This window comes from Corvus brachyrhynchos, unplaced genomic scaffold (genome assembly GCF_000691975.1).
Source record: "Corvus brachyrhynchos isolate BGI_N302 unplaced genomic scaffold, ASM69197v1 scaffold52, whole genome shotgun sequence".
Lineage (NCBI taxonomy): Eukaryota > Metazoa > Chordata > Aves > Passeriformes > Corvidae > Corvus > Corvus brachyrhynchos.
In genome coordinates this window covers 3,891,811-3,911,390 of record NW_008237221.1, presented here as the reverse complement: position 1 = coordinate 3,911,390, position 19,580 = coordinate 3,891,811, and the positions used below count along the sequence as shown (strand labels likewise).

The 19,580-nt window shown below is 43.6% G+C and overlaps 1 protein-coding gene across 2 annotated transcripts in view; it reads left to right on the top strand.

Annotated features, from left to right (window-relative positions):
* The window catches only part of ADARB2 (adenosine deaminase, RNA specific B2 (inactive)), a 109,343-nt gene that overhangs the window by 85,472 nt on the left and 4,291 nt on the right, over window positions 1-19,580 (top strand). For both annotated transcript variants that reach the window (XM_017728927.1, XM_017728926.1), the window contains exons 6-8: window positions 1,466-1,634; window positions 12,613-12,794; window positions 18,468-18,646. In XM_017728927.1, coding sequence (XP_017584416.1) covers window positions 1,466-1,634; window positions 12,613-12,794; window positions 18,468-18,646 — 530 coding nt within the window. The remainder of the gene's footprint in view (window positions 1-1,465; window positions 1,635-12,612; window positions 12,795-18,467; window positions 18,647-19,580) is intronic.

Here is a 19,580-nt window from a genome sequence, read left to right as displayed (position 1 = left end):
ATGGAGAGAAGATGCAGTGATTTCTGGGGGCTCAGCTGCCCCTGTGCTAGCAGGTCACAGCTGACTTGGCTGTTCTACATCTGTTTGCTGCCTCTGCTAATCCAAATAGGCTGAAGTGATTTATATTTCCACTCCCTTTTTGCAAACCACCCACTGGCAGCAGCCAGTCAATCCACTGCTTCCACCAGCACTGGAGATCATGCACAGAGCCAGCTGCTCACAGCCAGAGGTGCCATCAGCCCCACAACCTCTGACACACTCATGTTACTCAGTGGCAGAAGTACAGGCAGCCCTGTAGCCCACTGAGGACTGAGGAGCATCATGTTCACAAGTAGAAGCCTTCTGGTCCAGATGAGGAGCTGGCATGGAAGAATACACAGGACAGTTGGAAATATGGGCAAAAGCCTCATGTCTGTAAATGCAGCACTCCTTTTCCTTGAATACTAAGTCGTGTACTGTCTTTCGTTCTTTTCCTTTGGCCTAGAGGGAAACTGTGGAAGGTCTGCTTTAGGAAGAAGGTAACCTCCAGTGAAACCCTCTGAGGGTGAGGCAGTGAGCAGACCCAGAGAATTTCCTTGCTGCTCCTTCCTGTTCTTTTACAACCAAAATACCCAGGGGTAAAGTAACAGTGTAAAGAGCATAAGAGTGATTTTGATAATGAACTGCAGTTTTTCTCTTTTCATAAAAATGAAGGTGAAGTGCTTTGGAAATGTCATTATCTTCTGTATTTACTGCATATCTGCAGGACTCAGTTCATCATGGCACAGGGCAAGCAGTTAAGCACTTGTCCTGTGCCACCCCAGCAGCAGCTGCCTTGCATTCAAATATATAATATCACAGAAGTGATAAAAGATCCTGGTATGACACAAGGCAGGAGAGTACATCACTTCAGGGAGACTTTAGAAGGAATTTCAGCCAGCAATGAACAACTAGCAAGTTTTGATTTGCATTTGATCCAGAGTATAAACCTTTAGCTTTTCAGAATTTACAGTGAAATTTTGTGATAACAAATTAAAACCTCAATTCTGAAATTATTTAGGAAGTGTCACTGAATATCACAGTAGAGTATTGGACTGGTTTGCATCATGCAGCTGAGTCTTTGATGACACTCACTGAACCAAGCTTTTTCAAATACTCATCCATCACAATTCAACCCTACAATGAGAAATTGTACTGGTTCTTAAAAAACCAGAGCACCTCTCTTCTTTTTAAACATATAAGGGAAATAGAAGATGAACATGAGCTCAGTGTGTGCTTTGTGTTAGCTTTGATTGATGTGAAAAGACAACCATGCTAGGAGCACCTTCTTTTCTGCACTGCACTGCTTTCTTGGGCTGTTACTTCATCTAATTTTCATCAAATTTAAAGGACCTCCACAGGTGGTTCTGCAAATGCAAGCTATGGCTTCAACACAGCCTCTCAGAAAATATTCAATTATTGCCATTCTTGTGTTTATTTTGCCCAGTGAACAGCAGCAAGCACATAGTGAGGAAATACCGTGGGCATCTCCGCACAAAGATTGAGTCTGGAGAAGGGACCATTCCTGTCCGGTGTCACAACGCAGCACAGACGTGGGACGGCGTCTTGCTGGGAGAGCAGCTCATCACCATGTCCTGCACAGACAAAATCGCCAGGTATGTGATGGATATACATGGCAAAAGTCTTTGCATGTGGAAGTTCGATGCCACAGAGGATTATGGTGACCGGTAGGATGCAGCCAGCAGGTGCTGACAAGCCCTGCAGAAACAAAGACCTCCTTTGTATGCAAAAGCAGACCATATAAATAGGAGGGAATGTAAATAGGACATTTTCCCAAATTCTCTGTGGGTCGTTAGTTGCTTATTACAGTGTGACAAAAATATAAACTGTCTTTGCAGCTTTTTTTGCCAGTAGAATTTCACTGTGCAAATAAAATACATCAACTCTGTTGTTCTTGGATCATTTACCCCAAAACTTGCAAACCAACTATCATACAGATAAACTTAGCTCGTCTGCACCCAATTGAATAAAGTGCCCTAAAAGCCACCAGGAATATTTCTACTTTTTTGAATGTCATTGAAGAACTCTCATGTCACAACCCCCCTCTGTGGGTTTCTGTTGTGTCCTGTAAATAGAACATATATTTATGTAGAATAATTTCCATGTAATAAATATTTCATAATTATTCCCAGGTGACAAATAAAATGTAAACACATTCACCATTCTCAGTTTAGGGTGTTAACTAATGGCAAGTGATGGGTAACAGAAACCGAAATCAAAGTCTGTGTGCTTGGTTGCACTTGTGTTGCACTATTAGTATGTATCTATGCATGTATGTATATTTTAACTTCATAATTATTTTTGTATATATGTAATGTACATTATCTGCAGATGCAGCCCTGCATATAAAATGCATCACATTATAGCTATAAAAACACAAATGCTATGATCAAATTCTCTGCTGGAACATCGTGCCTAAGAACTCAGTTAAATTACATCAGTCAAAAATTTGGCCCAGTTATTAAAGGACAACATAGACAGAATCTTTCCCAAAAAATCATAAAGAATTTGTTTAATCCAAATGCATAAATTCTGCTCTTAGCTTTAACTGGATGACCTATCAAAGCTAAATTAGTCTGTCAGCTTAGCAAAGCCTGCCATTTTGTCACAAAAATGTAGAAGTGAGCCAGCAAATGGTAATACTACCAGACTCACAAAATCCACCCTCTGCTAAGTGTAATTATCACAACTGTTGTGCTTGCATGAAGGATAAAGAGCAACTTCTGCTGAAATGTTTTCATTTATTCATAAGGAGGTAACAGAAAACCCAAACTGTATTCAGTGGATCTCCTGCACTTTGTGTAGTTGCAATTGGGTTTTCAAAATTCAGACTCACATGGACTCAAAAAACCAAAAAAAATTTAATTTCAAGAATAGAAATATTGCATTTCTCTGTGGTTTTGAATGTCATTAGCCAGTGAATTAAATATCAGCTTTGCAAACACTATTACATTTCCTATTGATGGGGATGTTGACAGTAATGCACAGTCTCAGGAGCTGGGTTTTCTCCAAGCACATCTGCAAAGCACTTTCAGTGAATCCTTTCATTGTTGACACATATCTAAACTGCATTTTCTTCTGTGAAGAAAAATAGAATCTACCACAAAATTTTTCCAAGATAAAAAAAAATCTTGCAGCTCTCATAATTGACAGTATTATTTCAATATTGCATGAAAAACTGCAATTTTAATTATTATTTGAAATGTAATTCAAATGAGCTTGGGATTTTCATAGATTAAAAAAAAAATCAATCATCATTCCCTGCTTTCTAGAGCAAATGTTTACTCTCACCAGTAGGGTGGAGTTAAAAAAGAGGCAAAGCAAAGGGGATAGGACATCTGCATTATACTTTATCCCAAATTTCAGTTTACCACATTAAATGCCATCTATGATATTTTTTAATCATTATTATCCTCATGTGTAAGGAGGAGAAATCAAAGGTTTCTTCACCTGTCCTTTGTTTCACCACATATAGGACTGTTTTCTGCCTTCTTCCCCTCTGATCACAGAAAGTAGAGGCAGGAAAGGAGTTCAGTGGAAAAGGAGATTGCTGTGTGGGTGCCCTTTCCCACTCCTGCCCCACTGAAGAGGTCAGTGGGTGGTGTTGGTGCCACGTTTCAGACTCCAAGTATTTGCCCTACCACACAGGTAGCTGACTCTTTAAATGTCTGCAGGATACAGGATTCTGGTTGCACATTATCTGGGCTTGTCTTGCAGTGAGAAGAAAAGAGATCTCTGAAACTGAAATTCATGTTTGTATAAGCAAGATTTGACAAAAAAATCTGGCTTGTATGCTCTGGGTTTTATTGCTTGTAAAAGTCCCTCAGGAGCACTGTGCTATTAGAGAATGTTTCCTCTTGAGAATCTAGCCAGTAGCTGCTAAAATATACATCATTTTGCATTATTTGCAAAGGACATTGCTATCAGAATATCAAAGACCCAAGAACGCACAGAGTTACTGAGAAAAGCGAATCATATTCTATAAATCATGTATCTAACGATTTATGTTCTTTCTTGCTCGCAGGAAAGCTATAAGCAGAGAGTGGTTTAATCAGACTTATTTGTTATTCAAAGACATTGAGCCATTTTTATTACTATCACCACAAGTTTGAGAGAATTTGATGCTTGGTATGCATTATTTGGGCTCTGTGGCTTTGTTGAGATCTCAGGATAAACACCCTGGTATCATACCTGTTCCCTCACTGAATTAAAGCACAAGCTCTTCTGGTATGAATAGTCATTTTATTTGGCTCAGGCAGGGAATTACGAGGTGAAATTCTGCAGCTTCATTATAAAGGAGGTCACACTAGATCTTGGTGGTTCCTTCTGGCTTTAAAACCTATGCATTTATATGTGTAAATTTAAAGTTTGGGGTCTGTGAATCCCCAAATAACCCACCCTAAGAGAGCATCAGCTTTTACACTCACAGCTCCTGTGGGCCTCACAGTGCAGCTGGAGTGACTTCAGGCTCTCAGTGCCATAGGATTTAGGATTAAACCACATTTTGTAGCCCATAGTTCATTAATTACACTAACACCTTTTGACCTTCATTCTCCTCTGTAATGTACATCATATACATTTGCAAAAAAGCACCAATAACATGGGAAAAATAGTTTCAAAAATAATAATCTGTTTGGGGAAAAATTTATGTCATTTAATATTTCCTTGATGCTAATCATAACCTATATTAAAACCTTTATGTCGACAGAGACACTACAGCCCTAAGAGAATTCAGGCTTTTTGTGCCAGCAAAATTCATACAATGGGCCAAATTAAACCTCTTTTCTTCTCCGTGTCTCACACTAACGCTGGACACAGGACTAGCTCGCACCTTGCTTATTACAAGGTCAGTGCAAGGTTAATGCTGCTGCTAATGGAAGTCTCTGCAGTCGCTGTTTGGGAGCAGACAAATGTTTGAAGGAAAATTGTGATATGCACCCATGTACATGCAGGTTTGCACACACACACACACATTTAGGGGAAAAAGAAACAAGGATATCTCTAGAGCTCCGCTCTTCTTTGAGGATCTAAACACAGCAACCAAACGTTAGGGAGGCTCAGCACTACATTCTGTCTCTGACCCTCAGAAATGTTCAGGGCTGGTATGTGCTCAGCTGATATGTGTCAGCTGCAGGGGTGGGATTTGCAGCACCCCCCCTGGTGCCCCAGGGCCTCAGGGACACTGTCTCTCTGTGTCCCCTTCGGTGACATGGTCTCCAGGTGCACACAGCCAGCCCAGCACTGAGCCTCTCCTCCCTGCTGGCTTCCCAGAGCACACAGAGTGTACATGTGTGCCAGATTTGCAGGTAACAGTTCACACAATCACATGATTGCATATATAAAATCAGAATTTCCAAATGTCTCTGCTTCTTATTCCTGCAGCAGAAGAAACATGAAAGTCTGGACAAAATATCAAAGATCTATGCACTTAGTCTTAAGTCTACCACCCCTCTGGACAGACTTACAAGGGAAATTCAGAGTCTGTCACAGAGTAGAGAAACCACTTTCCCTTTGATACAGTTTTTTCTCTGACTTGTGGAAACACTGTCTGAGCTTCAGACCAGTCTCCTTCCACCATGGCTCATCCTCTAGGCCCACCATAACTCAGATTTAGCAATATACACACCCCCCTTCTGTACAAAGTTTCCTATTCCGTGCTCTGAGCTCATCAAGCTTATCTATCTTATCACCAACACCTGGGTTCCTTCTTCCTCCATGCAGAAAACTAGAGAAATTATCTCTCTCAGTGTCAGCCATTCTGAAATAGCACGGTGTTCTGCAGGGTGTAGCTGCACAGAAAGGTTTGGTGCTTGCCATTGCCGGTGGTTTGGTAAGGAATGGCAGTGGTGCTGAGAGCACAGGGAGGAGGCCACCACAGGACCCCACAGCACAGCAGACCCGTAGTATGAACATGCATTCCCAGGTCCCATCCCACCACCTCACCTCTGATACCATGTGCGCAAGTTATTTTGAGGATCTTGGTGCAAGCATTCAACACTAAGGTTTATTCCAAAAATTAGTTCTTATCTGGGTGTCTCAGGAGTTTTGCTTTGCACTACTCTTCCCCAAACCCTCTTCCTTGATAGACCTCAGCCAGGGGACTGAACACCTCACGCTTTGGCCAGGGCAGACGATGTTGTTGCTCACTAGATGTCAAGCTGATGTAGTTACTTTGGAGAGTTGCCAGCCTTCTGTGCAGCAAATTTCCATCTACACACATAAAGAATGGATAAACTTATTTGTAAATGTACAAGCAGTGTCACTTGTCCTCTTTCAGACGTCCCCTTGCAGGATGCAGGCTGAGGAATGTACTTTGCATTGTGCAGGATTTGCAGGGAACAATCCTCACAAACAGCACATAAAAGCCAGAATTCAGTGTTTGTTTTATACGCTCTGACCTTAAAATTGTTTTCTTACTACCACTTCTCAAAAAGGTCACCTGTAAAAGACTGTGTATTTTCTTGCCACCAGGTTAATGGTCATCCACTTCCTCAAACTTCACAAAAAAAAAGTGACATTAAGCCCAGAAGTAAAATAAGACCTTGAATATCCATATACCTCACCTACAAAACAACAGAAATGATAACAAAGACCTCCAAACTTTGCATTAGCATGAGCAGTCTACCCATGTCCTGTGGCTAAGGTTTGTGGATTATTTGGGCCCACAAACTAGAGAATAGGAAGAAATCTTTATTGAGAATATGTTCAGAGTATTGCAAGGTAATGTAGCCTTAAGGCACTGTTTCAGGATTTTCCAGTGGGAGTCTGAAGTAGCATTTTATGAGTTGAGCACATTAAGCTGTATTTAAATGTAGCATATAGAAATGCAAGACTAAAAGTCAGTGTTAGAAATTGGCATTCTTAGATCTATTTTAGTGTTAGCCTGTCGACCAGAGCCATTGTTACGAGAAGGCTGAGCCTGACAAGGTAACTCTTAAGAAAAGCTACTTCAAAGGCTACATATTAATGCAAATGAAAATCAATTAACACAGCTAGATCTTCAATTAGAGATGATTTGTGCACACGGTTTGTAATTCTCTCTCTTAACCCCTTTCTGTGTGACTGAGAGTTCAATTTCAATCTCTCACCACAAGGTATGTTCCAGAAAACATATATAAACCACCCACTGTTAAAATACAGATCAAGAACTAATGCACTAGTTCCAGTTTCCAAACCAATAATAGCTAAATGGTCGTATAAATAGGAACACCACAGGTGTCCTGCTGAGCCCGTGCCACCCTGAATAACAATTTATGTTGTGTGAAGCATAGCTGGAAATATTGGTAATAGAAACTGTGGTACAGGAGGTTAACACACCAAGTGGATAAGACTTTAAGCTCTTAATAAAAAAAAAATGCCTTTACAAAAAGCCTTATCAAAATAAGATTTTAAATTCGTCAGCAGTGCTTTTTAATGGGCAAGGTTTCCAAAGGTCCCGAGGAGACACTTCAGTCCCTGAGCACCCATGGCAGGTGGACACAGTTCCCTGAGATGTTTTGAAGCATCAGGTGAATTTCTCCACATGTCAGTTACAAAGGGGTTCAAGTGTCACCCTTCAGGTCTACCCATGTCCAAGTCAGTGCTAGAAACACCAGCAAAGGGGCTCCAGCTGTCACACCACGTCTCAGCAATGGGCAAGGAGCCTTGGACTGACCTGAGCAAGGCTGCAGCCCTCTGCATCCCCGTAGGTTTGCCTCCAAACCCTTTCCTCAGTATTTTCATCATCCCTTTTTCTGTTGGTGCCAGGGAGGGGCCATAGACAACTTGTGTGGTGAGGTGATGCTCCAGCATGTGGAGGCTGTGATGTGGTTGTGACGTGGGGACACATTTCCCTGCACCCTTGCTGGTGGTCCCGAGCTGGCAGGAGCAAGGGAACTGGGGGGCTCTGCAGTGGGGTCATGCCCTGCCCTCTGCTTGTCCAGGACTGGGGGAGCACAGCATTTAATTTAAGAAAGGCTGCCTGCTCTGGGATGCCTCCCAGCTTGTCACTGGCATTTCTGTGATTGACAAACAGGCAAAAATATATTTGTTCAAGGATTATCTATATTGAAAACTAAACACAGGATTTTGTCTTCGTAAACAGTGCAGTAATATCTGCTGTTTGAACAAAAGGAAGGGTATACTTTCCTTCCATTTAGAGCTCCAAAAGCTCCCATATTTGAGTGAAAAGGGGAGACATTCTGTTTTATTGATCCTGCCTGCTGAAGATTTGGGGATTTTTAAATAAGATCTGTGACTAAGGGAGCAGTGGGTTGATTTTCACTTTATTGTAAGGGTTATTACAGAGCACATAGCATATGAGTTATTAGAGAGATGCATGTCCTTGAAAACAGCCCTTAAAATCTTGCACAATTAGGAAAATTCAGAATGATCCAGCATATTTCCTCATAGCGAGAAAAGTCACTTTGATATATTGAGAAGCCAAAATGTAACACTGCATTGCTTTGAATAATAATTTTATTTTGAAAAGCCACATTTGAAGAGAGCACTTTGTTACAGATGGGAACACAGCTACTTCCATGGACCTAAATTAGGCTACAGAGAAATAGCTCCTTCAAAATTAACAACCTTATTGATAGCTTCACTGTTGCTCAGATGGATCTTTCCCCTACCATCTACCTACAAATAATTCCATAGATGTTCATATATCAAAGGACCAAGTCAGTACATTAGCCATGTGTGTTGGTCAAGGGATGAACAACACATGGGATAAAAGACCTTCCCTCAAATATTTGTTGGTAAAATCTCTTGTTTCTGCACAATACTGAGCAGGCTGCCCTCCCAGGTAGGCCTTTTCATCCACAGAGCAGCAGCAGCAGAATGAGAAACTGAAAATTTCCCCCACCATTAATGTGCTTTTGCCGTGCTCTGTAGGACAGCAGCAGTGCAAGCGTCTGGTTTTGGCCAGCTCAGTACAGGACCCCTCCTTTCCTAGGACTTGTGCTGAGTTAGGGGGACTCACACACGTGCTCGAGGCTGCTTTCCAGAGAGAAACAACAGTCTAAACACTCTGATAAACCTGGGCTAGATTTGAGAGCAAAGCTCCGTCTTTGCTTCTTCATCCCATTTCTCTGACTGGATGCTGCTAAATCAATGCTGAACCAGGAGGTAGCCACTGTACAGGTGGCAGTGTGTTGTGGTGGTTTAGTTTCCTGCGTTGGTTTAGCAAGCTGCAAACCTCCCCAGAGAGCGCAGCGGAGCTGCTTCGGGGCCCCGCGCTCCGGCTCCGGCTGGCTGGGCTCCACAACACGGGGACAATAAAGGAGGCAGAAGGGTCCCTGCATGGGGACCTCAGAGGAGCTTTCATTCACCTGACAATAAGCCAGTACCCAGAGGCAGAGAGACCACATGGGGCAGGGGCCTGGTGTTTTATATGGGGACGAGGGGGGCGGAGAGAGCACATGGACTGCTGGTCTCAGGGCACAGGGGCGGTACATGGGCGGAGTTCGGGTACTGGAACCAATAGGGAGAACCTGAGGGTGTGTCCAGGACTAGGGCAGGGGAGTGAGGACAATGTGGGAAAGGCAAACAATTTACTAAGAAAAGGTGTGGGGAAATACAGCACTACAGCAGTGCCATCACCCTCATCCCTTTTCACACCACAGGGGGGACAGCAGCTCAGAAAGACCCAGCAAATGGTCCCCACCAAATATTGCCTTCTTGGTGTGAGCACCTTTCCTGATTTCTCAGTCCTTTCTACCTTAGGATGCTGTCTGCTTCTGGGAGAGTCTCTCTTTGTACCACATTCTACAGATCAGGCAGGCCTTGCTCTTGTGCCTGTATTCTTTGATAGGTTTCTTCTCCCTTGTTTTTTTTTTTTCCAGTCTGGTTGCTCTGTCCACTTTGTCTTGGAGTCAAACTTATACCCTGGAGTCAAAACCCACCATGGCTAATACAGAAGCTTCATCACCCCCTACACCTGCTTGTGCCTTCTTTTGTAATGGGAAAACAAGGTTCCCTCAAGGAACAACTCTTGCATCCAGAAGCCAGAAACTCTTACAGATTTCAGCACTGCCTTTCTTACTGCCTTTCTGCCCTGATTCCCCAGGGTGCAAAAATGGGACTTTACCTTATAGCAGCACTGCAAGGATTAATTCACGTTTATGGAATGCTTTCAATGCACGGGGAGGGGAGAACCTGGTCATGCTTATATTGTGATTTCCAATAATGTCATTCCATTGACATTCGAATCCCTTTTAACACTAGGATGAATATGTCCAGAATTAGGCAGAGAAATATCTCTAAAGAAAAGGCAGGTCCCTTGTGATGAATTTAAATTATACAGTCATTATTACCTTGTAATTTATGACCTGAACACAATCTCTCATTTTGGTAAATAAAACTCAGATGATTTCTTGTGATGTGCATATTGCTGAAATCCCAATATTGTTGAACATATGTTGTTTTTATGTTTAGCTGCTTTTCTTCTCTCCTTCAATCAAATATGTAAGGCTTTTTTAAGGAAATTTTAAATGCTGAAAACAGCACTGATATCTTACAAGTTTCCATCTGGACAAAGATATCTGTCTAATTTTTCTGCTTACCTTAGATGCTGGAGGATGGAGGCATAGTACTGTTAGCTGAATGCAGCTCTGTTTCTTAAGCTTGCATTATTAATTTTGCATTATGATAAGTTATTTACTCAAAGAGGCAGCTATTTCTTTCCTTTAAAAGTGATGTTATTTGCAGAAATGACCACACTTTTTTTCCCCCCAAATGAAGTTATGCAAATCTGATCGACTAAAGTAAATGTTTCATAAAACCAATGACTGTTTAAATTGTGGGACTAAATTGTTTGTATATAAATATTACCTTTTATATTTCATTTGAGTTTTATGTAGATGAACACATTACTTTAATGGCCTGCATTTACAGAGGGAGACAGGGAGAGTCTGACTGAAATCCTCAGCAGCCAGATGGCTGCCTTTTCTTGCATGAGATTAAAAGATGTTTCTCATTCACAGCCCTGCTTCGGAGGCAAATTAATACAGCCAGCTAAATTGCTTGTGTTTTTGGAATAAAATTTAAAGAGAACTTTTAAAAGCAATTGGTGTCACAGGTTCCTAGAGCAGATTGCTCTCCAGGTACAGCATGCTGGTTTTAAACATTCAGTAATTAATGGAAAGTATTCCGTGTTAATTGACTGCTTCAGGAAAGGGAAATATAATGACTCCTTATTAATCATGAAAAGAGACATACAGTACGGAGGCACTGCAATAATTGCACTAACGGTTGAGAAATGTTAATTAATGAAAAGAACAATGATGTAAGAAATTAGCACCATAATGCTTGCTGCTGATGGAAATTCTGCTTTGAACACATTATTTAGCATGGCAGCCACTGGATGATGCCTTAAATAGCAGACACCTCGTACCCTTTCCTTCAGTCAGCTACCGAGTTCCAAATGTTGCCGGTGTTTTGGGTTTTAATGAGCCAAAATATGCTCTCCAAAATACATTTTCTGAAGCATTTTCAGTTTGAACTCCTGAACTCAAAACTATTCAGACAGATTGACAGTGTTCAACTTACGTAAAAATATTATCCAAGTGTAAGAGACCCTGTTAGTGTTTGCGTGGTGGGAAACAACTGCTTAGAGGAGCTGAGCTAAATAGGTTTGCCAAGAAGACAACTGCATCATAACTTCTTTCCCCTTTTTAATTTTTCCACTTATTAACCAATTAGCTGTCCCCTGAAGAATTTAGAGGTAATCATGCTGTCATATTTGTGCCTAGCTTGATGTAAAAATTCATAGGCTATTAAAATGCAGAACTGTTCTGACAACTACTCCAACACCAGTAGTATGGAGGTCTAAGTCATCAACAGGTGGAAGGTCCCAAGGTTTCCACCATCACTCTGCTGCACCTTTAAGACAGCAACAGAGTAAGATGTATCCATCACTCTGAGCACTTTAGAGCAGGTCAAGGTAAAGGTTACAAATAAATTTCCTAAAATCGAAGTCCTCTCTTTTTTTTCCTATTCAGGACCAGGATTTAATTCTTATGGATGTCTTCATATCTTCATGGTTGTTTGTGCAAAGAAGTGTCAGCCTAGGAGACATTCAAAGATTGTGTGGGGATTTTGGCCACTTAAGTCATGTGTTAGCTTGGCTGTATGATATGGGAGCGGTACTTACATATGACAAGCAGCAAATAAATAGAAATAGAATAAATAGAATAACAAAAGCTCTCGTAGCTCTACCATTGCAAGGGGAAAACTATAGATGCAGAGAAAAATAAAATTCTGCTAGAGACATACTAAATTAACATCTATCAAACACAAAATGCTTTTAGAAAGAACAATTCTTGATAAGAAGCCTCTGTTTGTAGCAATACAAGACAGAAGTACCACCCTTAAGTGAATTATACCACAGTAATCTAAAGTCCTCCTAGAGGGAATCAGCCCATAGGTGTATAATAACCCAACAGTGCTTCCTGTATCATAGGACAGGGAAAGGAATAGTTTCATCCCTCATCCCTCTAACCCATGTGCTGGCATTTGCTGATTTTCCCAGGGTAGCTCTATTGTGGCCGTTCCTCTATGCATGTGTCTTATTACTGCTGAATTTTTTTTCAGGTGGAACATCCTTGGGGTCCAAGGTGCTCTCCTCAGCTCCTTCATCGAACCCATGTACTTGCACAGCATCATTGTGGGAAGCCTCTACCACACTGGTCACCTTTCCCGGGTAATGAGCCATAGGATAGAAGACATTGGTCAGCTGCCAGCTTCGTACCGGCGCAATCAGCTGCTTCTCAGTGGTAAGCAAACACCTGCCTGCAAGACAAAATATCCCCCCTCCCATTGCTGATCGTGCTGCTCACCAACAGGAATGCTTTTTGTTTGTGAGTAAACCATTAACTCGTGTACTTTTTTTTTCCTGAAAAATATGAATTTGGAGAATGAAGAAACTGGTTGGTTTAAATCCAGGCCTTTTTCATATGCAGCGGCATAAAAAAGGATTATTGGTGGGTACAAGCTAACTAGGAAAGCAACCACTGTACATTGAACACACAGAGTGGGGAAAATAGAAGTATGACTACGTAAAACATTTCTAAAAATCAGAAGGAAGTTTCAGGAAATTTTAGGTTTAACTGTCTTCAGGTTAAGGTTTAACTGTCTTGAGGCATGTGAATGCTATGGGACATCAATTCTGCGCCAGATTAGATCCTTATTTTAATCTTTGATAATTGTTCTTTGGGAGGTTTCCCTGAGACGTCAATAAGATGGTGTCACAGAGTCAGAGGTCAGGATGCTTTAGTGGAGTACCCCATTGCTTTTCAAAGTCCTCTGGGTTCCTCAATCAGGAGAGTGCTGCTTTATGCCTTACCTATTTCATGGACCTTTTTTTTTTTTTTTTTTTTTAATATGCCCTTGTGACAAAATTTGTTTGGCTGAGGCAGAAGTGATAGTTTAGCCCCTGCGGAAATTCTCAGGTTCTGTGTGGTTTAGTACATCTGGCAAGTGTAATGTGAGTGTATATGTTATGAGGTGAACGGGTCAAAAGGCTTATCCTTTTCTGAACAGCTTATCTCCATTTTTTAACTCTTCAGTGCAGCTGGCCAAAGACTGCAATGCAAGTGAGCAGGAAGCTGTGGTCCACACTTCCCCTTCACTCTATGTCCCACCAGTCCCTCCTGCCCTGGTCCAGAATGGGCATGGCTCAGCCCCCTCTTCCTTCCCACGTGATATTTTGGTAGGGAGGAAAGAACTCACAGCTGGCCAGGAAGTATCTCCCCATTTCCCAAATCTGGCTGTTATTTTGACAACACAGCCCTGGCTGCCAGAAGCCTCTGCATCTCCCACTGGGAAAGCAGATCTCATCCTGTGCCAGCCCTAACACACTGTAAGTACACCCATACATTAAGATCAAAGGTACACACAATTGCACTGTGTCTGCAGGATGTACAGGGAAACCCACTTCAGCTGTTGAAGGACTGAAAACACAAAAAGGGATTTTATAAGAGTTTTCACCACAGAACAGCTATTGCTTTGCTGGGTTGGCCATGCAGAGTAAAAGCAATGGGTCATACTTGGGCAGAGCCTGTGTGTATGTATGTCCAAGAGTTGTTGTTAGAGATTTCAAGGGAATAAGAAAGGCATCAGAGGGGGCCTTGTGTCACTTTAAATATCTGCATGTTTCAGGGCTGTCGTCCTCCTTCCCAGAGGCTTGTTTGGAAAAGCATTTGCTTCGCTTTTTGGTTGTGTTTGTAGATTTTCCTCAGCCCAGGAGAAGCAGTGGGAGGAATCTGTCTCTCTCTGTCTGCATTGTTTTTGTCTCTAACCCCATTATTTGTAATCTTCCCTCCCCCCACAAATCCCACCAGGGAGCCAATCCTGCTTAAAACTTACATTGCTGAGGCTTATGCTGCAATTCTTTCTCCTGGGAGACTGTGCCAGCAGCATGTACAGTGACTAAGGAGATGAGCACCTAGAAGAAGCTTCTCCAGATGCATTAGAGACCAGACCTACACAATCTCAGCCAGGCAGCTCCACCTCTTACACTTGTCTTGGACATCACACCAGCCGAGGACTGCAGGGTGTCAATTATTTTGCCACTTGATCCTAGCAGTACAAACATTCCAATGGAGAGGAGAGTCATGGTGTGATGAGATATCCTGAGATATCTGGCTCCACTGAAAAATAATCAGTGAGGTTTTCTACTCAGTTTTCTACCAGTCCCAGCCAGATGGAACTCCACCCTTCCACTGAGATTGCTCTTGGGTGGAATTTTTAGAAGAAGGAAAAGCCTTTTTTATATCCTGTTCTCTTAATGTTGAGGTTGTTCTAAAGGGTATCCTGAAGGGGAATGAGGTTTTGCTGGGAGAGAGAGGAGAGTGAGACAGATTTCAGTTCACATCCCACAATACTCAAATTCATATTATTTGTGCAAAGACTTTTTCTTTCAAATTCTACTGGTTTCTGTTGTACTCTTTGTTGTGTGGGTTTTAAGAAGGATGTTTTACAAAGAGGAGAGAAAGTAACCTAGATTATTTGAGTGTTACTTTCTAAATAAATCAAAACAATTATTTTTTCAAAAGAAAAATATGGAAGAAAGTTTTTTAAATTATAAAAAAATCAACAATCAGAGACTATATCCATGCTCTGTATTTGTTATGACTTTCATGGTTTTTTCTTTAAAATCTCTTCTTTTGCATTCAGAAAATAATGTGAAAATATCTTCTATTTACCTAAATACATGTACTTGTATGGGATAGCTGGGAAGAGAAAGCATGAAAGCCAAAGGAGCCCAGAGGGGTTTCCAGGCACTGGGACAAGCCTGGGCTACTCTCACAGCCCCCGTCTGACGGGCCCCCACAACCTGCTCTCCCCTCTGTGCAGCCTTTCCTTCTCTTCCTCTAGTCGGGGATTTCACAATAAATTTTCATTTATTTAGTGTCCTGTGGCAACTTTGCATGGCAGGGTGTTTGCTATCATGCTTTTTGGCACTCAAGTCCTCTAAGCTTTTGGGTGCTACCTTGACAGAGAGTGGTGCATAGTGTCAAACAGCTGATTTTGATCTGTTTGCATCTTTTTCTGTGTAGAGACGTTCAAGCAGCGCTGCAGAGCTATCTGCTTTTCAAGCTCTCAGTTTAAATCCTGTTGCCTAGGTGAACTGGAGTTTTAGATGCAGACTGATCTGTTATCTCTGGGGGGAAAAAAATTGAAAGAGGTATTAATATGACATGAATGTGTTTACAAATCCTGGGTGAGGTTATGACTTAGCTGTAATTCTCTTCTACACACGGTAGCAAGTTCAGTCCCAGTGACTGAGATGATTTCTGCAGCTTTGTCACCAATACAAAGTGAGTTTGCCATATAATTTTTTCCCTTCAATGGCTACCTTTCTCTCTGTGTGCATGCTGAGCTCCATTTGGCTCTAGCAGCTCCCTCCCAGGGCAGAGGGGACAGCGGAGAGAGGGGGCATGTCCCTCAGTGGCATTGCTTCCCGTGATGCTGAGAGGCTCCAGGCAGGATGCAGCAGCTGCATACAGAAGCCACATCCCGGCCAGACAAACCCTGCACAACCCTCCACTTCTCCCGTGGTGTCTCTCAGGAGCTTTCCAAGCTCAACACATTCAGTGATGGATGCTGCATTCCCACCAGCTCCCATCTCCTTCCATTCTGCCTCAGACCAGCAGATGCTCATGGCGTGCATCTGTTTTGAAAATGAGATCCTGGGCAAGAAGGGCACTTTGGAAGGGAAGGGCTTTGATCTCTTTTCTTTAATCTCCTTCTCTCTGAACAGCCCATATCAGTACTTCTCACTCTCTGCAAAAGGTCTTTGAAACCCTCTCAGCAGAAAATGCAAAGGACCTTTCTCTGCTGCCCTCCACCCAGCAGCAATGAAAGCAGTGCAAACCATGAGCTGTCGCTGGAGCTGCTGCAGGCAGGAGCTGCCATTTGGAAACAGAGACCCAGTCCTGGCACTGGCCTGTGCTGGGAAGGCTGTGCCAGGCAGCTCCTGCCTACCAGCACAGTCCCCACCTGCTGCTCACCACAGTGGCTTTTGTTGTCCAGGTTTGCAGGCTAGTGGCCCACACAGCAAATTAGCAGAGAGGGACACTATAACTGGATCCAGACATATTATCCAAGGTCCATGTTTTCAAAAATATTCAAACTGCTTCAGGTCACTCTGTCTTTTCCAGCCTTGGAAGCTCCCAGTGTTGATTCTGTGCTGCAAAAGCACTAATGAGCAGGGCACAGCAGAGCTCACTTGTTTGCATTTGTACTGTGCTGGAAAATAAGCCAACCATTTTCTTCATTCCTCTTATTTTCTTGCAAAGACTAATCCTTCCTCTGTTTCAGGTACAAGAAATGAAAAAGTGACAGGAGTCATGGAAAGATTGAGCTACACTAAATGGTTAAAAAGAGACGGGAATTTACCTGATTAAAAATAACTCATGTACACAGCTACACCTGACCTTGTAGCCCTGGTCTGCATCTAGAGCCAAGGGAGGTCTCACCCATGAAGGCAGTGTCTCAGTATGTGGCTCAGATGTCCAAAACTGGCCATGTGAATGACACTAAGGTCATGCAGTCATCCCAGGTGACTGTAAACATCATTATTGCAGCTGTCTAAAATTACATATGATGCATTCCACTTAAAGATGTCCGAAATATCACCATTAGGACACTAACTAGCTGTTGAATAAATTGGTGCTCCAGTACAGGGTTGGAATCTCACAGGCAGACACAAGGTGGGGACCGAGAGTGTTCTGTGTAGGACTGTGATGTCTACAAGGTCATTATTAGCTTGGATCTAATAATCTCTCAGTGATGATGGAGTGTATTGTTTCGTATTTTCTTATCCCCTGGTAACGCAGTTCTTGGTGCTCAAAGCACGAGCTCTGGCGTGCCCCAGGTCAGAGACAGTCCAGCTGCGTTACCTCCACGCGTCGCTGAAGCGACTTCGGAGTCAGGAAAAGAGCTGCTGGCTGGGCTAGCTCGCTGGCTTCTCGGCAGAGGGAACACGGCAGGAGCCAATGGGATCAGCTCACGTTAGCTCGGAGAGGAGAGAGGCTGGTTGGGTCTGGCTGCTAACAGGTTTATTGTTAGAAGTTTCGCAACCCAAACAAGCTCGGAAGGGATGGAATCCGATGTGATGGGGATGATGGGATTGATGGGATCTGATACTGAGGCTCGTCCTCAGTTTTATACGGAATTTGAAAACCCCGGTGAAAAGGGAAAACAACCAATGAGGTACAAGCCAGGGGAGGATACAATTTAACAAGAACCACTGGGGTAAACCGAGAGGCGGGAGTTATAACAGAGAACCAGCGAACAACAGAGTAACCGGGAATTTTCCTGAACCGGGGGAGGTGGCTTGTACCTGGGCACCGCCCAGGGGGTGCGGCTTGGGCTTCTGAGCCTCCCCTCAACCCACCCTCTGAGTCTGCCTCTTCGGGAAACTCGATCCAGGGGAGGGGCTGGGTTTGATTGGTATCATGCTGCCCCAGCCCCGCAGTGGGGATCACACCAACACCCTGGGATCTAGACATCTCACGGCAAAGGCCCCAGGAGTTAATAGCAGATAAATATGCTGGACTGTGGGAAGCTCACCAGAAGGAACTCGTGGGCAAAGCACTGTACTGCTTAGTTCCTTTTAAAAACCTGTCTTCCTACTAAAGCCTTTCTGAAAGATTTCACTCAGCCACCATCACACTGCTGTCAGCAGCTCACACTACAATCCAAAGGCTTTCCTTAGGCTCATGGAAGGTTTGCCTGCAAGGTGGAGAAAATCTATAGGAATTGCTAAGTTACGTCTCTCCAAGGTGCTTGGTCTGGTAACGTTTAACCAGTGGTGACAAGAGCACGTGCCGTGCACGATGCCAGCGAGTTCTCCAAGGGTGTCTCCTGTGCCACAACACCCCACCATGTGTGAGCAGCCTCCGAATGAGCACTGGAGCTTACTGGTGTCCCTCTCTCCTCAGGGGTGAGCCATGCTGACGCTCGGCAGCCCGGAAAATCTCCCAGCTTCAGTGTGAACTGGATCATGGGGAGCACTGAGCTGGAGGTTATCAACGCCACCACGGGGAAGAGGACCTGCGGGAGTCCCTCGCGGCTCTGCAAGCACATGTTCTTCACTCGCTGGGCAAAGCTGCACGGCAAGGTAGGTCTGGTGCGCTAAGAGGCTTGGCAATAGCTGTCCTGCAGTCCATGGAGAGTGAGAGAAGATGAACACAAGAAAAAAATTACTTTAAGATCCTTCTTCCTATTGGGAAATGAGTGAAAACAAATAAGACAGAGTGATGGTGGGGAAGTCTGAAGACAATTCCACCAACAAAGTCATTAGGGCAGGCAAAGGAGCCTGCAGGGTGGGCAGGTTTAAAGACAAGCCCAAAGGGGTTGTTCTGCTCTGCAGGATACCACAAGGGAAGGAGGCTGGTGAGACTCATCCCATCCCAGGCAGTGGCATGGTCTGTTCTAGCAGGGACCCTGAGCCTTGTGGGGAGCAGAAGAGACCAACCTAGGCCTTGTGCCCAGGGCTTGGTCACAGTGTGGTGACAGAGGTCCCAGTCTATTTCCTGCACAGCAGGAAGGAAGTGAGGCAAGAAGCACTCCTGCTACCTCCAGAATGGAGGGTTGCTCACAGGAACAAAACTGGGGTGAACTATGGCTGGGAGAGCTGGACTTTATCTGGCTCACATCAGGGGTGAGGTTGCAGTCAGCAGGAGAGAGTAACTTGTGGCTGAGCAGGGCACTTTGCCCTTGACAAAACGAGGGATTTGATAATGTCATCACTCTCCACCTCTGGGGAACAAAGAGAACAAAGAGGCAGCCAGAGAGAAGCCACTGCTGCCAGGCCATCTTGTGGCCCACTGACACCCAGGCTGGCAATGTCACCCTCCCTTGCTGACTGGGCCAGCACAGCTCCAGCCAGTGCAGCCCCACAGAATGCTGGCACACACAGAGGGGAGCAGCTCATTGCAGGCTGCATGTTCATCTTCTCCTTTAATTTGCCTCTCAGCATCTCTCCTGTTTAGAGACAAGGAAAAGAGAGCTGTTTGCTTACCAGGCTGTACCTTGAGGGTGCCTTTCACTAC